General features: G+C 41.0%; 1 protein-coding gene across 2 annotated transcripts in view; it reads left to right on the top strand.

Annotated features, from left to right (window-relative positions):
- THNSL1 (threonine synthase like 1) overlaps positions 1-16005 on the top strand; it is a 48505-nt gene extending 32500 nt beyond the window's left edge. For both annotated transcript variants that reach the window (XM_029588671.1, XM_029588672.1), the window contains exon 2: positions 12500-16005. In XM_029588671.1, the coding sequence (XP_029444531.1) occupies positions 12539-14782 (2244 nt within the window). In that variant the 5' untranslated portion in view covers positions 12500-12538 and the 3' untranslated portion in view covers positions 14783-16005. The remainder of the gene's footprint in view (positions 1-12499) is intronic.
- The last annotated feature ends 4043 nt before the right edge of the window (positions 16006-20048 follow it).

Raw genomic sequence — 20048 nt, 5'->3', positions numbered from 1 at the left:
TCTCGGGTCCTGGTAGCTTCTCGAAAGCTGTTCACCACGAAATCATACACTTTGAAGTAGAGGAGGTTCTCCATTTGGTGTGAAAACCATGGCTTGGATCCATTCTCTGGGCCTACTCCTCAAGTTGTTGGACTACTTGCTATCTCTTTCCAATGCTAGTCTGAAAACCAACTTGGTCAGAGTGCACCTCAGTGCTAATGAGGGGTTTGCTTCAGCTGAAACATCCCCTGCAGCCTCCTGATGTGTCCTGGGATCTTAATCTAATTCTGGTGCATCTCATGCGTGATCCCTTCGAGCCACTGCATTTCTGCGAGTTGAAGTACCTGACATGGAAGGTCATCTTCTTGATTGCAGTTACTTCGGCATGCAGTCAGTGAACTTCAGGTGTTTGTAACATATCCACCTTAGACAAAATTTTTCCATGACAGGGTGGTGCTTTGCACCCATCCTAAGCTCCTGCCTAAGTTGGTGACTGATTTTCATCTCAACCAATCAATTGTCCTGCCTACCTTTTTTCCCAGACCACATTTTCAATTCGGTGAACGGGCTCTACACAGTCTGGACTGCAAAAGAGCCTTGGCTTTCTATCTGGAGAGAACAGCAGGCCACAGACATTCCACACAACTCTGTCTCCTTTGATAAGTACAGATTGGAAGTTGTGGTCACCAAGCACACATTATCCAACTGGCTGGCAGATTGTATTTCCTTCTGCTTATGCGCAGGTGGGCCTTCAGTTTGGAGGCCATGTCAAGGCTCATTCTATCCATGCCATGGCAGCTTCATTAGCCCATCTGCATGCGGTTCCCATGGTTGACATCTGCAAGGCTGTGATGTGGAATTCCCTCCACACATTCATGGCCCATTACTGTTTGGATAGAGATGGCTGTAGGGTCAGCAACTTTGGTTAAGCTGTCCTGCGGAATTCCTTCTGTAAGAAACAACCCAACTCTTCCTGCCTAGGGCCTACTTTTTTGGGGCTTCTCCCTAGGTTTTCCACACCACTGCAGTGGTTGCGCCCGTTAGCACCACTTTCGGTATCTGTAGATCTATATAAGTTTGGGAGCAGCCTGCAGCTTGGTATTCATCCATGTGTGAAGACTACCATCCTGCTTGTCCTAGGAGAAAGTAGAGTTGCTTAACTATAACAGGTGTTCTCCTAGGGCAGCAGAATGTTAGTCCTCAGGAAACCATCCTGCCAGCCGATGGAATTATTTTATTTTTTCGTAATTCTATGTAACAAGACTGAAGGGGCACCTCGCGTGGATAGTGGCATGCTCAGTGTGCCTAGTCAAAGTTCTAGAAACTTTGACAAGTTTTCCATGCTGGACTCCATCTGATAATTTCACCCATGTGTGAGGACTAACATCCTACTGTCCTAGGAGAACACCTGTTACAGATAAGCAACTCTGCTTAACTAATCAGGAAAAGGAGCTCTACATATGCAGAAACGCTAAGCAATATCATAAGTTGGTGCAGGTGACAGTGTAACAGAGAAACACATACATAAACTGTGGAGGCAGAACAGATTTTTTTGGGTGAGTAGAAGAATTGTAAAACCAGGCAAAAATTCATTTGCATACTGAGCAGTATCTGAGGCCTTTTCCTTCTCATTATTCAGTTCATGGTGTCGCTGTTTGACTATGTGAAAGATTATATCTGAAGGGTTTTGGTTTGGAGTTTTGATTTTTCATTCACAGCCTTTTTTTTATTACTATATTTTACTTTGTTTTTCAAGATGTTAAATAAACCATTGGTAAGTTAACTGGAGCAGCTGAACTTTGGACTTCAGACCAGGCAGGAAAGATTAGGTAATGCATTGGTTTTCTGTATTTCTTGGATTAGCATTATTGTTGACAGTGATATCATGGTGATGCCATACATACTGGCAGTAGCTATGCTAACTGTATCCATAGAGTTACTTTTTACCTAGGAATGTCAACATAAGGAGTGTCTATAGGGATATGTGGCATATCATAGATAATGATATTCAGGTCAATAACCAGGTTGGAACATAGTGACTTGATACACTGCATTCTAATGTTCTTCCACAGTGCTACTTGTAACAATTTTTTTTTCTACTAAGAATGTGCAGAAACCAATTCTGAGAACAGTAATTGTTCAAAAGCTCCATATTTAAAATTCAGAACTCTCTCAAAGATTCCCATTTTGAGTTGAGGTCTGAGGTTGCCAATTTGTTTTTAAAATTTGAAGTCAATTTTGAAATAGTCAAAAGGTGAAAAATGTTATTTGGCTTAACATTTTACAAGATTTCATTTTGCATACCTTCAAAATCAGTAAAATGTAATAGTGATTGCATCTAGACCCTGTCTACCAGTTTTTCGAATATTTGATTTCATGCACTGGAAATGCCACACAGATTTTAACATAGACAGTTATAGTCATAGTAATCAAAGGTCTTCAAATTACTCTGTGAAATTCAACCAAGGAGCCTGAAATATTCTTGTTCTATTCTTTCTGCTATGAGTCTTGCAGCTAGTGTTGGTGGTATAGTGGTGAGCACAGCTATCTTAAGTGTTGACCTGGGTTTGATTCCTAGCCAACTCACATTTTTTCTTCATAGAAAGGGTGATGCATGCATGGAATTGCTTCTCACACTTTCCCATGGTGTAGGTCAAAACTGTAACCTTATTCAAGAAGGCATGGCATAAACACAGGATTCCTTGATGGGGTGGGCTCTATAGTATTTGCTTCAGGAATGAGAAGACTAGATGGGCTTTGAGTTTCTTATTTATCAGCATTTTCTCTGTTTTTATGTTGCTTTTATTTTCATGTTTTGAACTTGATTGCATTGTCTAGTCTTCCACTTGGGCCATATAAAAATACATCTACTTACATTAATATTTTACCTTCTAGTAACAATACAGTATAGTAACTGGAAGTTATCACACAGAGCAAAATGAATCCGTGGCATACCATGGGTTTCCGGTACTCATGCACACTCTTTCTCATGCCTCCTTTACCCTGTTCTTCTCATAGCAATATTTAGTCACATAAAATCACAGAAATACAAACACAATAGGGAACTTTAGGAGTATTCCACTTCTGACCTCTGGGGCAAACTCCTTCCCTCACCACTCCAGAAAAACAATTTAATCTCAATTTTCCATTTTTTCCCCCGCTGGGTCTTCACATGTCACTGTGGCCTCATTACATCGCACTAGCAACCTCCTCATATAGAGGTGGTGAGTTGGATGAGAGCTATTTACTCAGTAGCAATGGTAAGGGCCACACTGACAGTGTGAACTTTTCTGGGAATGAGACTTTTTGTTTTTGGCCAGATGTTGGAGGGGGAAAATGTCATGGTTGAGGTTCTGGGTGGTGAGCTGCAGCATGAAAAGGACTTGGAGGGTGGTGGGAGGTTTGGGGTTGGGGGAGTGACCAGTGGCAGAGGGAGGACTCAGCAGTGAAGCATCATCAACTGGTGATAGTGAAATCTGCATGGGGGAGGGGGAGCACTGCCACTTTGGCACACACAGATCCACAGCTTTCCTCTCTCTCACAGTTCACTTGGATATACGAAATTAAGGGCCAAACTTTTTACTGGACTAAATCAATCCATCAATACAAGCTTTTGAGAGTTATCTTCTCTTCAAGTCAGTGAAAATAAAACAGCATAGTTAGTTACAGCTCAAGGGAAGATCATTCTCTTAATGTCCTCACAAGTGAACTTTAGGAGTTCACAAGAATGGAAAACATTTAACATTAGGATGATCAACCACTTTGAACAAACACAAAAGGATTCAATAAAGACATTGGCTTTCTCATTCATTATGGAATATACAGTAGATCCTTCCAACTACAGAATTTTACTATCTCATCACCTGTCATTTCCCCTTCCCGCGGTTCCCTTTACTGAACTATGATGGCAGCCAAAGACTTCGATGACCACTATTTAAACCCAGCGTAACTGTGCTGTTTCTTCACTGACACATAAGATTTAAACCAGTGAAGCACAGTGCCTGACACACCATCTTTCAATCGAGCCAGCAATATGTAATGGTTTACATTGTTGACGCTGTGTGCAGATGGAGTCAGATTTGACTTAAATGCCTGGGACTGAGATTGATAGCAGCAGTTGAGAGGAGCAGTAGGAGAAAAGAAGCAGTGGCGTGATAACCTTGATAAAGATGAGATGACCTTAGCGTGGCGATCAGCTGGATGAGAGGGAGAAAGCTTTGAAGTTTGAGAGAGAAGAGAGAATTACTGGGAAGGTGGTGAATATAGAGAAGGGGCAGTGTGGTTTGATGTTTGCACTGGGGCCTAAAACTGGAGAGTGACAGCAACAGAAAGAAGAAGGGTAGTTGAGCCATAGGAAGCAAAGAAGAGGAGAAATGGTGCTGGTCTGAGGTGGTCATAGTGTGATGCTGAGTTGGTCCTATGGCATGCGCCACCTAGCATGCTGATTGAAGGAGCATGGGGTGGCAAAAGGCCAAGCCCCAGTAGGTCATGATGTCCTCAGATGTTCATAGCCATGACAGCTGGGAGAAGTGTGCAGAAGAGCTCCACCATCCCCAACATCTGATAGGATTGCAGAAGTCCAGGCCCTGGTGGATCACAATATCCCTCCCAAGGAGGGAAGAGCATTGTTGCTGCAGCATCTTAAACTCAGCACATGCAAATCTTAGGAATTCCTATGTGCTTCCTGGACTTGAGTGCATTACCTTAGTGGCACATTCAAGGATTTTTGGACAGCAGACCCAAATGTTACTCTGTGCATTGCAGTGCTACAGACTGTCCTAGTTTAACATTTTTAGCAAGATATAAGTTGTAATCAAGTAGTTAGTAATTGAAGAGGACTAAAAATCATCTCAACATATGTAGCTACAGAAGACTAATAAGAATGGCATTCTTTACACTGAGTGCAGATTTCCAAAATGTATGTCTGTGTGAGACAGGAAGCTGTGTTTGTGTAGATGAGTAGGACCTTTTGTGTGTGTATGTGTGAGAGAGACAAAAGTAATGGGTGATTCTTTGTGCAACTGTGTGAGAAATTGAGACTGTGCATTTGAGAGAGAGAGCTTGAGTTAGTTTACATGTTTGTGTGCATTGGTGATAGAGATGCTACTCTTTGTGTGGGTGGGTGTGTCAGAAAGAGAGTGCTTGTGTGTTTGAGAAATGGAGTATGCATGTGTGCATGTCCTTGCAGATTCCTGTCTGTGTCCTTTTTTTCAACTTTTGCACATAAGTTCAGCTGCATCAGAAAAATACATTCTTGTATCAACTAGGATGTGGGAATGGACAGTATCTTGCTGCATCTTCTGTAACGAATGCCTAAAAACAATGCCAAAGTGCAGTAAAACATTGCCGTGCAAATCAGCATGGAAAATATAGTCTAGAAGGCTCTTCCTGAAATTGAAGCTTAGCTTTCTGAAATAGGAAAATACATGTGCACATATTGGACATATCTTTCTGAACAATAAATTTCTGTGTACACTTTCTGTCCCATGGCACCATCTACTGGCAGGGAGAGAAAACTGCCCTGAAGATGCCACACTTCAAGGCACCGGAAAATGGTACTGCAGGATGAGAACTCCTCCCCCTCTGCCATCTGCTATCACAGCTTAAACTTACTCATTACCTCTATGCAGACGACATCCAGATCCTCATCCCTATCACAGAATCTATTCAAAAAACCTTCGCCTACTGGGAGAATTGTCTTCAACCAATTAAACAAGTACTCTCCAGCCTGAACCTGATTCTAAACTCCAGCAAAACAGAGTTGCTACTGATTTCACACAACCCGAACACCCACACACCTAACCTGACACAAACCACATCTTTAAACATTGAGCTCTCTGCTGACGTCAGGAATCTAGGAGCATGGCTGGACAATCAACTTAACCTAAAAAAATTCATAAACACAACCACCAGGGACTGCTTCTTTAAACTACAGGTCCTAAAGAAACTAAAGCCACTCCTTCACTTCAATGACTTTCGCCTCGTACTTCAATCCATTATTTTTTCGAAACTTGATTACTGCAACTCAATCTTACTTGGCCTCCCCTCCAACAGCATCAAACCCCTACAGATAGTACAAAATGCCGCAGCCAGAATCCTAACTAACACGAAGAGAAGAGACCATATTACCCCCATCTTGAGCAACCTCCACTGGCTACCCATCAAACAGAGAATCCTATATAAAACATTAACCATCATTCATAAAGCAATTCATAACGTCGCACCTATATCTCTACAAACCCAACTTCGTCCACACTTATCTTCCAGACCCATCAGAAGCGCCTACAAAGGCACATTAGCTGCAGCTCCTGCCAAATCAACACTAAGAAAAAGAGCACTCTCCACTGCGGGACCACACCAATGGAATGCGCTCCCACCAGACCTTCGACTCGAATCCAATCTACTAGAGTTCAAAAAAAGGTTAAAAACCTGGCTCTTCAGGCAAGCTTTCCAATAGGCACCTCCTCCTGACTTTCAGATCCAACCATTGCAGGGTATCACCAACACCTTGCCACTTAATTTTCATACCGTAATTGCTTATTCACAATTCTAACAGTCATTATTCACCTTTATATAACCGTCTACTGCAGACCATATTCGCTACTAAAGTTCCTTGTAAAAAAGGTTAAATCTGTTAAACGCTATTGTTACACTCTATGTTATTTGTAATAATGTTCAATGGTTTATTGTTATTGTTCCATGTTCTATGTAAAAAAAACCCAGGTCTAACTTCCCAGACCAGGGCAACCTCTTTCGTTACTTGTAAACCGGACTGATTTGTATTGCATACAGGAATTCCGGTATATAAAAATTTAAAATAAATAAATAAATAAACTATCCAGTGAGTCAAGGAAACACTCTCCTGTCTATGTGCTGCGAGGTCTGCAGCCTTAGCTCAGCAGCAGCTGTGAGATAGGCAAGAAGGAATGAAGAACAGGAGAAGAGGAACCTGATAGCAGAGGGAAAACTCAAGACATTGGGGGGAGCTGAAAGGTGAAAAGAACACTCGGGAAAGGGATGAAAAAAAGAATAGATGGGGAGGCAGATGCTCAGGCGAGCCGATGGAAAAAAGTAAAACCCAAAAAATAATAGTTGGAAGAGAAAAAAAGACATAAAAATACAATCAGATGAACAAAGAAGTGACAGAGCTAAGTTAGAAAAAAAAAGGGGTAAAGTTCATATTAGAAAAATGTCTAATCATTTTCTGTCAAATTATATTTGCTATACAGTTTTTATCCACTGGTTCTTATGTAGTAGACTGTGTTATACAAAATCCTTTGGGTAAAAATATTCCTTGACTTCTGGGAAAAACAGATCACTGCTTTTGTTGTTGCAATGGCTCAAGTAGGTCCCCTGTCAGTGTGGCCTAGCAGGAAACTGATGTTCAAATGCGGGTAGGAAGGGAATTTAAAGGGAAGAAAAGTTAGGAGCCTGAGAGAAGAGGGAATTGGGAAGGAGGATGGGAATAGGTGATATAGCAAAAGGTTATGGAGGAGGTAAGAGGAGAGGGACTGGTTAGGGGGGGAAGGAGGAGGGCGTACACAAATTATTGGAGGAGAAGTGCTATTAACATATATAGAAACATAGAAATGACAGCAGAAGAAGACCAATCGGCCCATCCAGTCTGCCCAGCAAGCCTCACACTTCTTTTTTTCTCATACTTATCTGTTTCTCTTGGCTCCTAGTAACCTTTGGTTCTATTTCCCTTTCACCCCCACCATTAATGCAGAGAGCATTGATGGAGCTGCATCCAAGTGAAATATCAAGCTTGATTAGTTAGGGGTAGTAACCGCCGCAATAAGCAAGCTACACCCATGCTTATTTGTTTTACCCAGACTATGTTATTCAGCCCTTATTGGTTGTTTTTCTTCTCCCCTGCCATTGTAGCAGAGAGCTATGCTGGATATGCATGAAGTATTAGTTTTTCTTCTCCCCTGCTGTTGAAGCAGAGAGCTATGTTGGATATGTATTGAAAGTGAAGTATACATTGAAAGCCACATTATCTATCAACAAATATTGAATAAGCCTAATAATTGGTAGTACCTATAGCTTATGAACTCTTCGTTAATTATACATACTCTTGCCCACCCCTGTTTTTTGTTTTTTTTTTAAATATGGAGATGGCAGGCCTCCATCCTTCCACTCCGTGAAGGTGGAACACCAACCACTGGCCACTGGCATCCCGCTCCGTGAATGCCTCTGTGGCTACTGCCGCTCTGTGCAGCGTTTTGCTGCCTCCTCTTTATACACTTCCTCTAGACCTGATGGATCCACAGTATTTATCCCACGCCCCTTTGAAGTCCTTCACAGTTTTGGACTTCACCACTTCCTCCGGAAGGGCATTCCAGGCATCCACCACTCTCTCCGTAAAGAAATATTTCCTGACATTGGTTCTTAGTCTTCCTCCCTGGAGCCTCAGCTCCAGGGAGGAAGACTAAGTTCTGCTGATTTTTTTCTGACGGAAAAGGTTTGTCATTGTCTTTGGATCGTTAAAGTTTTTCAAGTATCTGAAGGTCTGACTCATATCACCCCTGTTCCTCCTTTCCTCCAGGGTGTACATATTTAGATTCTTCAATCTCTCTTCGTATGACATCCGATGAAGACCCTCCACCTTTTTGGTCGCCCTTCTCTGTACCATTTCCATCTTGTCTCTGTCTCTTTGTAGATACGGTCTCCAGAACTGAACACAGTACTCCAGGTGAGGCCTCACCAAGGGACCTGTATAAGGGGATAATCACTTCCCTTTTCTTACTCGATATTCCTCTCTCTATGCAGCCCAGCATTCTTCTGGCTTTTGCTATCGCCTTGTCGCATTGTTTCGCAGACTTCATATCATTAGACACTATAACCCCTAGGTCCCCTCTCCTGCTCCATGCACATCAGCCTTCCCCCCCCCCCCCCCCCCCCATCGAATACAGTTCATTCGGATTTCCACTCCCCATATGCATGACTTTGCACTTCTTGGCATTGAATCTCAGCTGCCATATCTTCGACTACTCTTCCAGTTTCCTTAAATCCCGTCTCATTCTCTCCACTCCTTCCGGTGTGTCCACTCTGCAGATCTTAGTGTCGTCCGCAAAAAGACAAATCTTACCTTCTATCCCGTCCGCAATGTCGCTCACAAAGATATTGAACAGGACCGGTCCCAACACCGATCCTTGCGGTACACCACTTAAAACCGCTCTCTCTTCAGAGAGAGTTCCATTTACCATCACACATTGTCTTCTGGCCGTCAACCAGTTTGCAATCCAGGTCACCATCTCAGCACTCACTCCTAAGCTTCTCCTTTTATTCACCAGTCTCCTGTGCGGAACTGTATCAAAAGCTTTGCTGAAATCTAAGTAGATGACATCGAGCGCTCTTCCTCGATCCAATTCCTTGGTTACCCAGTCAAAAAAGTCAATCAGATTTGTCTGACAGGATCTTCCCTTGGTGAATCCATGCTGCCTCTTGTCCAGCAATTCTCCGGACTGTAGATAGTGAACTATTCTCTCTTTCAACAGTGACTCCATTACTTTTCCCACCACCGAAGTGAGGCCAACCGGTCTGTAGTTACCAGCCTCCTCTCTATTCCCAGTCTTGTGAAGCGGGACCACCACCGCTCTTCTCCAATCACTCGGCACCACTCCCGTTTCTAGGGATCTATTGAACAGGTCACACAGCGGACCCGCCAGCACATCTCTGAGCTCCATCAGTATCCTTGGATGAATCCCATCAGGTCCCATGGCTTTGTCCACTTTCAGCTTCTTTAGCTCTTCTCATACATTTTCTACTGTAAAAGGGTTTTCTTCTATTCCACTTCCTTCCAGTTTCTTGTTGTGTAGAGATGGTCCTTCTCCAGGGTCTTCTTTAGTGAACACAGAACTGAAGTATTCGTTTAATATTTCTGCCATTTCTTTGTCACTCTCCACGCATTGATCATTTCCACCTTTCAATTTCACTATACCACTTTGAACTTTTCTCTTTTCACTGATGTATCTGAAAAATGTTTTGTTACCATTCTTTATCTCCTTGGCAATCATCTCTTCCGCTTGACCTTTTGCCGACTTTATTAATTTCTTCGTCTCCCTCAGTTGACTTAAATATTGTTGTTTGTGCTCAAAGTTGACAAGGGAATAGCCACTGCTATTAATTGCATCAGTAGCATGGGATCTTCTTAGTGTTTGGGTACTTGCCAGGTTCTTATGGCCTGGTTTGGCCTCTGTTGGAAACAGGATGCTGGGCTTGATGGACCCTTGGTCTGACCCAGTATGGCATGTTCTTATGTTCTTAGGAGTGACCAAAGGATATATATGAATCTGTGCATGTCAGGTTGAGTGGTGTGTGTAACATGGGTTAGACGACTCTGGTCCTGGAGTGCCACAAACAGGTCTGGTTTTCAAGATATTCACAATGAATGTACATGAGATGCATTTGCATACAGTGGAGGCAGTGCATGAATACGTATGAGGTACCTCATACGAATTCAAGCAGGCCTAATCTGTAAAGTGCGCTCGGCCGAGTGCACTGTTCAACACACGTTTGGCTGCATGTTTTCTAGGGGCGTCTGTTACCCCTTATACTGTAAGGGGTTTAGCGCCTCAAACACGCAGTCAAACCCTCTGAAAGCTAATAGTGCTCATCACGTGCAAATGCAGATTGTTGAGGCTATTAATTAGTCACCAGGCATTCTGTAAGTAAAATGTGTGGCCAATCCTGCTTTTCTGTACACCAAAAATGTAAAAAAAAAAAAAATGTGCCGGCCGGTCCAGTTAGGAGAACGGAGGCTCAGTTTTACCGGTGTCCGTTTTCCTAACCGATCGCTGTCAGTGGTTTTGGAAAACTGCCACTAGTAAAATTGAGCGTCGGTTTCCCGAACCCGCTGTCAGAACCACCTCTCCTGGGTCAAGGAGGTGCTAGGGGCACATAATAGTCTCTAGTGCCTCCTGTTAGCATGACCCATCATTTAAATATAGGGCTGCGCGCCCAGGAGAGGTGGCTGGATGGCATCGGGAGAGCGGGCACTCAACAGGGAGTGCCTGTTCTCCTGCGATCTTTACTGTATCGGCCTGATTGTGAATATCCTCTAACTCCGACCTGTTTATGGCACTCCAGGATATCTAAAGAGCGTCAAGTGTATCCCACATAATGTGTTACAAAACAATGACACTTTGCTTTTGTGTTGCCTTGTTTTTCTCTTCTTCCCCCCCTCCCCCCCTCCCCCCCCCCCCCCACCTCTACCACTACCTCAAGCATCTACAATTCTGGCAGGGAGTAGCTCTAGGCCATTAGTGGCAGAAATGGCTCACCCTGAGCCAGTGCCATGTGCCAATTTTTAAGTGTCCGGGTGATTTAGCACCCAGAAATCCCTACCCCGACCCCCTAGTCACCAGTCTTATATTTGCAACTATATTAATACCATGCACTTTTATGGACACCAATGAAAAAAAATAAAAACGACTTTGTTTCTCATTATGATGAGATGACAGTTAATTGGCATCAATAGGGGGTAGGCTGAGAATGCCTTGGCAATACATTTTGAGTCTTTTTACTACCACTGTCTTATTTATGGAAATAAAAATTGTCTATACAAGCTTTTCTTTTTTTTTTTGTTTCCCTTTTCAAAAACTGGATTTTTATAGTTTTATTTAACTGCTGTTGAATTACTTTCATTTCCACTAAAATCAAATTGTGCTAATATGATATATCCCCAGCCCATACCCCATGCTATACAACTTGATATATTTTAAATATTAGATAGCACTATATAAACAAGCCACATTTGGTAGAAATACATTTATTGAAATTTTGTTTTAATTTATATTCTACCTTTTTGGGATTGGTCAGCTACTTCAAAGCAGATTATATTCAGGCACCGTAGGTATTTCCCTGTTCCCAGAGGGCTTACAATCAATATCATTCAAAATATAAATTCATTTATACCATATACTTGTAATCCAGCAAGCCTTTATGAATCCAGAACAAGAGATTGCTTATCTAAGAAACCTTCATACATAGAACATATTGCAGGCTGGCTTGCTCTTGCATCGTTTCCCTTTTATAATCATAGGTCTTAAATTGGTCCGTTTTAAAAATATATTTCGGTTCAAGAAAGGAAGGTTGATGAGTAATATGATGTTGTACTATAAATTGGCTTTAAGAGAAGTGCATAGAAAATCAAATTCATCTGTGTTAAAAAAAAAAAAAAAAAAATCTGATACTTTTTTGAAGATGTATATAAAATTTTAGGAGAAGTACTGGTCTTTTCACTGGGAAACAAGTTGCAGACTTTTATTTCCCTCAGGAACCTGAGAAAGGACTGGACATGTATCATCAGCTCAGAACTGTATATATATAATTGTTGTATTAACAATTTGGAAAATGTTTTTAGATTAAAAAATGCAAAACTTCATTGTTTTTCTATGCTGTTTTGACATCAAAGTTCTTCAAAAAGGAAATGGGAATTGAGTTGACAATGTTCTTTTGCTTATAGTAAAATGTAATTCTTATCTGAATTAAATATTTTTATCTTCTTTTACAGCACATTTTAAATCAATTGGCCTTGGACACACAGGAAAAGATGCTTCAAATTGCTCAGTATCGAAATTTGAAACGAATAGCCTGGAATTCCTTTTCTAACTTATATCGTACACATGACAGATTTCTTCAATTGACTTTTCCAAGACTTCCTGCAGATGCAGAATTTCAGAAGTCATGGCTCACAACCCATTGCACTCTTACTGGAGACAAGAATCTTATCCTGATGGGACCTCCCGGTGCCGGAAAAACAACAGTAGGCAGAATAATCAGTCAGAAACTAGGCTGTCCTGTCATAGATGTGGATGATGATGTCCTAGAAAAAAAATGGAATGTGAGTGTTTCACAAAAATTGCAGGAAGTTGGTAATGAGCAATTTTTAGAAGAGGAAGGAAAAGCCCTTACAAATTTTTCAGCATCTGGAAGTGTAATTTCTCTTACTGGGTCTAATCCAATGCATGCTGCTAGCATGCAGCACATAAAGAAAAGTGGAATAGTTGTTTATCTGGATGTACATGCTGAAGACATCATTGATAGGTTACAGGTAATGCAAGTGGATCGTATTATAGGTCAGAGTTCTGGGACTTCAATGAGAAACATACTTCAGGAAAGGAAGCAGTTTTATAAAAAGTGGCATGATGTGCGTGTCTTTTGTGAAGCCGGGATTACAGCAGAGATGATTGCCAGTAAAGTACTTGATGAAGTGAAGAGATACCAGGACTCAGAATCAGAAACCTTTGTTTCAACAAGAAGCAGGTGGCCTGATGAATATGAGATAAAAGGCTCCCCAAAGCATTTTAGTGATGTTGTTGTTGAAGGCTTGGCTTCTGATGGTGGGCTTTTTGTTCCAGAAAAAATGCTCCCACAACTAAAACCTAGGGAATGGGAGGGCTTGTTAAGAGCAACCTATGTTGAAAGAGCACAGGTAATTCTGGAAAAATGTATACATCCTGCTGATGTACCCGCTTTTAGATTGGGAGAAATAGTTGAAATGGCTTATGGAAAGAATTTTGCTTGTGCTAAAGTTGCCCCTGTTAGGCATTTGATGGGAAACCAGTATATCCTTGAACTGTTTCATGGACCAACAGCATCATTTAAGGATATGGCCCTGCAATTGATGCCTCATCTGTTTGCCTATTGTATTCCAAGAACATGTAACTACTTAGTATGTGTAGCAACCTCTGGAGACACAGGGAGTGCTGTCCTGGATGGTTTTAGTCGTCTAAATAACACTGACAAAAAGAGAATTGCTGTGATCTCTCTATTTCCTGAAAATGGAATAAGCTACATTCAAAAATCACAGATGATTGGTTGCCAACGAGAAAATGGGTGGTCAATTGGTATCAAATCAGATTTTGATTTTTGTCAGAGGACTGTAAAACAACTATTTACCAATTTAGATTATACTGGGTTTCTTACTGCAGAATATGGAACTGCCTTAAGTTCAGCTAATTCTATCAACTGGGCTCGATTGCTTCCCCAAGTGGTTTATCATGCCTCTGCCTATCTTGATCTTGTCGCACAAGGCATTATTTCTTTTGGCGATCCAATAGATGTCTGTATTCCCACAGGAAACTTTGGGAACATACTAGCAGCTGTCTATGCCAAACTGATGGGCATTCCTATCAGGAAATTTGTTTGTGCTTCAAACCAAAACAATGTTTTGACAGAATTGATAAGAACAGGACATTATGATCTGAGGGAAAGAAAATTAATACCCTCTTCTTCCTCAGCAATTGACATTCTGAAGTCTTCTAATCTTGAACGCTATTTGCACCTGCTTTCTGGTGGCAATGGGCAGCTAGTGGCACAGCTATTTGGTCATCTGGAGATCGAGCATCATTTCCAGTTACCAAAGGATGTGCTGGGGAGACTTCAGAAAGATTTTGTAGCTGGCTGGTGTTCTGAAGAAGAGTGCTTAGCTACTATCCATTCGGTATATTGTACAACAGGGTACATTTTGGACACACATACAGCTGTTGCCAAAACTGTTGCAGATCGATTGCAGGATAAAACTTGCCCAGTTGTCATCTCATATACAGCTCATTATTCCAAGTTTGCACCTGCTATTTTGCAGGCTTTGAGGATTGCAGAAATAAAATCGGATCCCTTAAGTCAGCTTCACTTGTTACATTCTTTTAGACCTTTGCCTCCAGTCCATAAGGCTCTGATAGAGACACTGAAACTAAAAGAGAAGCTGAAACATCAGGTCTGTGCTGCTGATGTGAATGCAGTGTTCAGCCAAATAGAAACTATTCTACAAAATCATTTCCAGAAAGTTTACTAAGTAACCAGCTTCTGAAGGCAAGTTCTTTTTGGCATGTTTCTAGAAAGTAAAACATTTAATAAATAATGTACCATGTACGGGCTAATATTTTATTTATTTTATTTATATTCCACCTTTCACATACTTCAAAGAGGATTAAATTCAGCTACTGTAGGTATTTCCCTGTCCCCAGAGAGCTCACAATCTAAATTTGTACCTCAAACAATGGTGGGTGAAGTGACTTGCCCAAGGTCACAAGGACTGGATTATAAGTCATAAAATATAGTCAATCAGATGAAAGGTAGGATAAACATTTCATGTTTTATAATATACATTTCTATGGTCTGTTGGAGGCATCTCTCTTCTTGAAAGTTGACCCTTATGAGGATTCTAAAATATGTAGGGCAGTGAATTGAAAATTAGTTTTGGGTTTTGGGACCCTTAACAGATAGCTCTCTGAAGAACAAGAGATCCCACATACCAACTGTGTATACATTAGGGTTTCCCAAACCTGGCCTGGTGGCATCACAGTGGATATGCAGGAGTTAAATTTGCATATATGTATGCATATTTAACTTGTGCATATTCATTGATGATATCCTGAAAACTGGGCTGGCTGAGGGTGTCCAGTAAAGGTTTGGGAAGCTCTGATATACATCAGTTATTAAATAATATTTGTTAATAAGTGGGAAAATCTCCCTTCAGAAACAAATAACCTATTTTAGAAGCAGCTTCTTTACATACACAATCAAAATAAAAAGAAAAATATTTACATTTTTTCCTTGAAGGTGATATAGCCATATAGTCCTAACCATAACAATATGCTTGCTGAACATTTTTTAAATGAAAGTGTGCATAACGGTGGCTTTTTCTAAATGAAAGTGTGTATAACTCTTTAAGTAAAGAGCAGCATGACATTTTAAGATTTGGAGAATACTGCTTGGCTGGCAATTTTAAATTGCTTTGTAATTCTGAATTAGAAGTATTGTTACTTGGCCTTTGATTGGCCAGCCTATGTAAATCTTCAATGCTTTCAGAAGCCAATATTTAAATCTAACTTCTAAGATCCTGTTTGCTGCTACAGAGTCTCTCACACACTAAAACAATGCCACAGTATGTTGCAACTTCCAGTAAGAACATAAGAACATGCCATACTAGGTCAGACCAAGGGTCCATCAAGCCCAGCATCCTGTTTCCAACAGTGGCCAATCCAGGCCATAAGAACCTGGCAAGTACCCAAAAACTAAGTCTGTTCCATCTTACCGTTGCTACTAACAGCAGTGGCTATTTTCTAAGTCAACTTAATTAATAGCAGGTAATGGACTTCTCCAAGAACTTATCCAATCCTTTATTAAACACAGCTATACTAACTGCAGTAACCACATCCTCTGACAACAAATTCCAGAGTTTAATTGTGCATTGAGTAAAAAAGAACTTTCTCCGATTAGTTTTAAATGTGCCACATGCTAACTTCATGGAGTGCCCCCTAGTCTTTCTATTATCTGAAAGAGTAAATAACAGATTCCCATCTACCCGTTCTAGACCTCTCATGATTTTAAACACTTCATATCCCCCCTCAGCTGTCTCTTCTCCAAGCTGAAAAGTCTTAACCTCTTTAGTCTTTCCTCATAGGGGAGCTGTTCCATTCCCCTTATCATTTTGGTTGCCCTTCTCTGTACCTTCTCCATCGCAATTGTATCTTTTTTGAAATGCGGCGACCAGAATTGTACACAGTATTCAAGGTGCGGTCTCACCATGGAGCGATACAGAGGCATTATGACATTTTCCGTTTTATTCACCATTCCCTTTCTAATAATTCCCAACATTCTGTTTGCTTTTTTGACTGCCGCAGCACACTGAACCATCGATTTCAATGTGTTATCCGCTATGACGCCTAGATCTCTTTCTTGGGTTGTAGCACCTAATATGGAACCTAACATTGTGTAACTATAGCTTGGGTTATTTTTCCCTATATGCATCACCTTGCATTTATCCACATTAAATTTCATCTGCCATTTTGATGCCCAATTTTCCAGTCTCACAAGGTCTTCCTGCAATTTATCACAATCTGCTTGTGATTTAACTACTCTGAACAATTTTGTATCATCTGCAAATTTGATTATCTCACTCGTATTTCTTTCCAGATCAGTAGGGGGCATTATAAACATATTTAAATTGCTAGTTATTTTTTAATATTTATTAGCTGCTCTTTTCATACACTATTTGATAGAGGCAGAATATGAAAATTATACTGAATAAATGTTTTAAAACTGTGGTAGTTCTTGTCATATAAACATACAGAGATGCATGACAGCATACATTTTCTAATATTAAACAGTTTACATGCTACTGCAAAATCAGAGTATGGAAAAGAATTAAAATATATATATATGTAAAACCAGTCATTTTCTAGTTGGACAATTTTGCACTAAAAAAGACTGCATAAGCATGTTATAAAAATTCTCCATCGACAGACAGAGGGTACCAAACTGTCCTTTCTCCCTAAGCTGCTAGAGCTTTTGCTCTACTGAGCATGAGCAAGAATTCCTGTGTGGGCATTGCCTTGTGAGCCCTCTCTGAAATTTTTCATACGTCTGCAAGTATGTATACCCTATCTTTTCTGTAAAATTTTTTCCTCAATAGTTAAGTTTTTATAAACTTTTCAATGAAGTTGTCTCACTGCCTCAGCAGCCTCCTAAACAGCACTTTTCAGTGCTACTAAATTTAAAAAAAAAAAAAAGAATTTTCTTCATAGAATGATTGGCTTCAAGATGTCCACACTAAGTGGTTTCAAAGACTGTATAGGCGGTAGGAAGTTGTCCATTACAGATGAACATGACCTCTGTTACCACTGTCAGGGATCAGACAATAACTAGGCAAATTGCTACCACTGTGGCCACATGTCTTCATGTTCCCAGAGGTCTAGGGCCTGGAAAATGGAGGAGCTACCTAAGACCATGAAGATCTACAGTTGATCCTATTCCCAGAACAGAGCCTCTTCATGCTCCTCAGGTAGAAAGTTGAACAGAAGCTCCTCAAAGAAGTCTCTCCCTTTGGAGGAGCAAGCCAAGTCTTTGGTTCAAACAAGCAAAAATGGGGCGCTGTGAAGAAGAAGCACCAATCTTCAGAACTAGCAACACACGCTATGCCAAAAAATCATGCCTCAGAGCTGTCGATGCAGCTGACACACCATTCTCTGGCACACCAAGCCACAGTGCCATCTATGTATCAAGTCATAGTGCTTTTGACAAGTCAGTTGCCAGCACTATCAGTGCATGAGGCTTGAGTGCCGCCATCGCACGTGTCCTTGATGCATTTCATGTATCAAACCCCGAAGCATGCAATGCATCAAACTTCACCATTAATGTTTCAAGCATCAGAACGGACTGCTCCATCGTCTATGTACTGGGCCATGGTGCTTCAGTCGCAACTGTTCTCTAACTTACTAGTGTTCCCATGCATAAAGGAGGGTCCTTGGGGACAGAAAAAGAGTGATTCGCTTACCCCCACAAATCTCCAGAACAATATCGCTATTGAGGTAACTGGAGCAAGGATTTCATCTAGATATACCAGATCTCATTTGTTCCATGGTACCCTTGATTGCTCATTGGTCCCCAATGAAAAGTTTGCAAAGTCCAGATGGTGTGCAAGTAGGTTCTGGACCAGTATTTGAAGATGATGTTCCACCTGTAATGCCCGACCAGAGGGATGTCAGCCCTTACAGTAAGTGGCAAAGTCAGTGAAAACTTTCTTTATCTCTCTGGTAACTAAGGATAAGAGGATACACTTCAACCCCCTTCTTTCCAAATATCAGATTTACTCTTGCAGGAAAGAGTCCTAGTTTCCTGGGATCAAGCAGATCCTCTATCAGATCCCCCATGAGATTTTTAGCCCCTGGAGTCCTGCCAGTTGGAGGATATACACCACTCCAAGGTGTATATCCTCAGTCGCCTAATTCATCATTTGGGTCCAGGGAATAGTATTCCCTCCCCTCTAGTACTGGAGAAGGGTTTGACATTTTCTGTTTTATTAACCATTCCCTTCCTAATAATTCCTAACATTCTGTTTGCTTTTTTGACTGCTGCAGCACACTGAGCCAACGATTTTAAAATATTATCCACTATGATGCCTAGATCTTTTTCCTGGGTGGTAGCTCCTAATATGGAACCTAACATCGTGTAACTACAGCAAGTGTTATTTTTCCCTATATACAACACCTTGCACTTGTCCACATTAAATTTCATCTGCCATTTGAATGCCTAATCTTCCAGTCTTGCAAGGTCCTCCTGTAATGTATCACAGTACGCTTGTGATTTAACTACTCTAAATAATTTTGTATCATCCGCAAATATGATACCCTCACTCATCATATTCCTTTCTAGATCATTTATATATATATATTGAAAAGCACCAGTCCAAGTACAGATCCCTGAGGCACTCCACTGTTTACCCTTTTCCACTGAGAAAATTGATCATTTAATCCTACTCTCTGTTTCCTATCTTTTAACCAGTTTGTAATCCACGAAAGGACATCGCCTCCTATCTCATGACTTTTTAGTTTTTGTAGAAGCCTCTCATGAGGGACTTTGTCAAATGCCTTCTGAAAATCCAAATACACTACATCTACCGGTTCACCTTTATCCACATGTTTATTAACCCCTTCAAAAAAATGAAGCAGATTTGTTGGGCAAGATTTCCCTTGGGTAAATCCATGTTGACTGTGTTCCATTAAACCATGTCTTTCTATATGCTCTACGATTTTGATCTTGAGAATAGTTTCCACTATTTTTCCTGGCACTGAAGTCAGGCTCACTAGTCTATAGTTACCTGGATCACCCCTGGAGCCTTTTTTAAATATTGGGGTTACACTGGCCACCCTCCAGTCTTCAGGTACAATGATGATTTTTAATGATGGGTTACAAATTTGGATCAGAAATATCATTTTTTAGTTCCTTCAGTACCCTAGGATGCATACCATCCGGTCCAGGTGAGTTGCTACTCTTTAGTTTGTCAATCTTGCCTACTACATCTTCTAGGTTCACAGTAATTTCGTTCAGTTCATCTGACTCATCACCCCTGAAATATTTATTTATTTTATTATACCGACATTCAATTTGGTTTAGGAGAGACAGCAGGACTTGAATCCTGGTCTCCTGGGTCATAGCCCACTGCTCTAACCACTAGGCTATTCCTCCTCACAGATTCTGGAGATCCTAGCAGTCATTTCAATCCATGTTATTCTGCAAGAGTTACAAATAAGAATGGGAGAGAACCCGATTTCTTGCAC

This window comes from Rhinatrema bivittatum, chromosome 2, assembly GCF_901001135.1.
Source record: "Rhinatrema bivittatum chromosome 2, aRhiBiv1.1, whole genome shotgun sequence".
NCBI classification, from domain to species: domain Eukaryota; kingdom Metazoa; phylum Chordata; class Amphibia; order Gymnophiona; family Rhinatrematidae; genus Rhinatrema; species Rhinatrema bivittatum.
The sequence above is the reverse complement of the archived record's forward strand: the minus strand, read 5'-3'. Positions and strand labels throughout refer to the sequence as shown.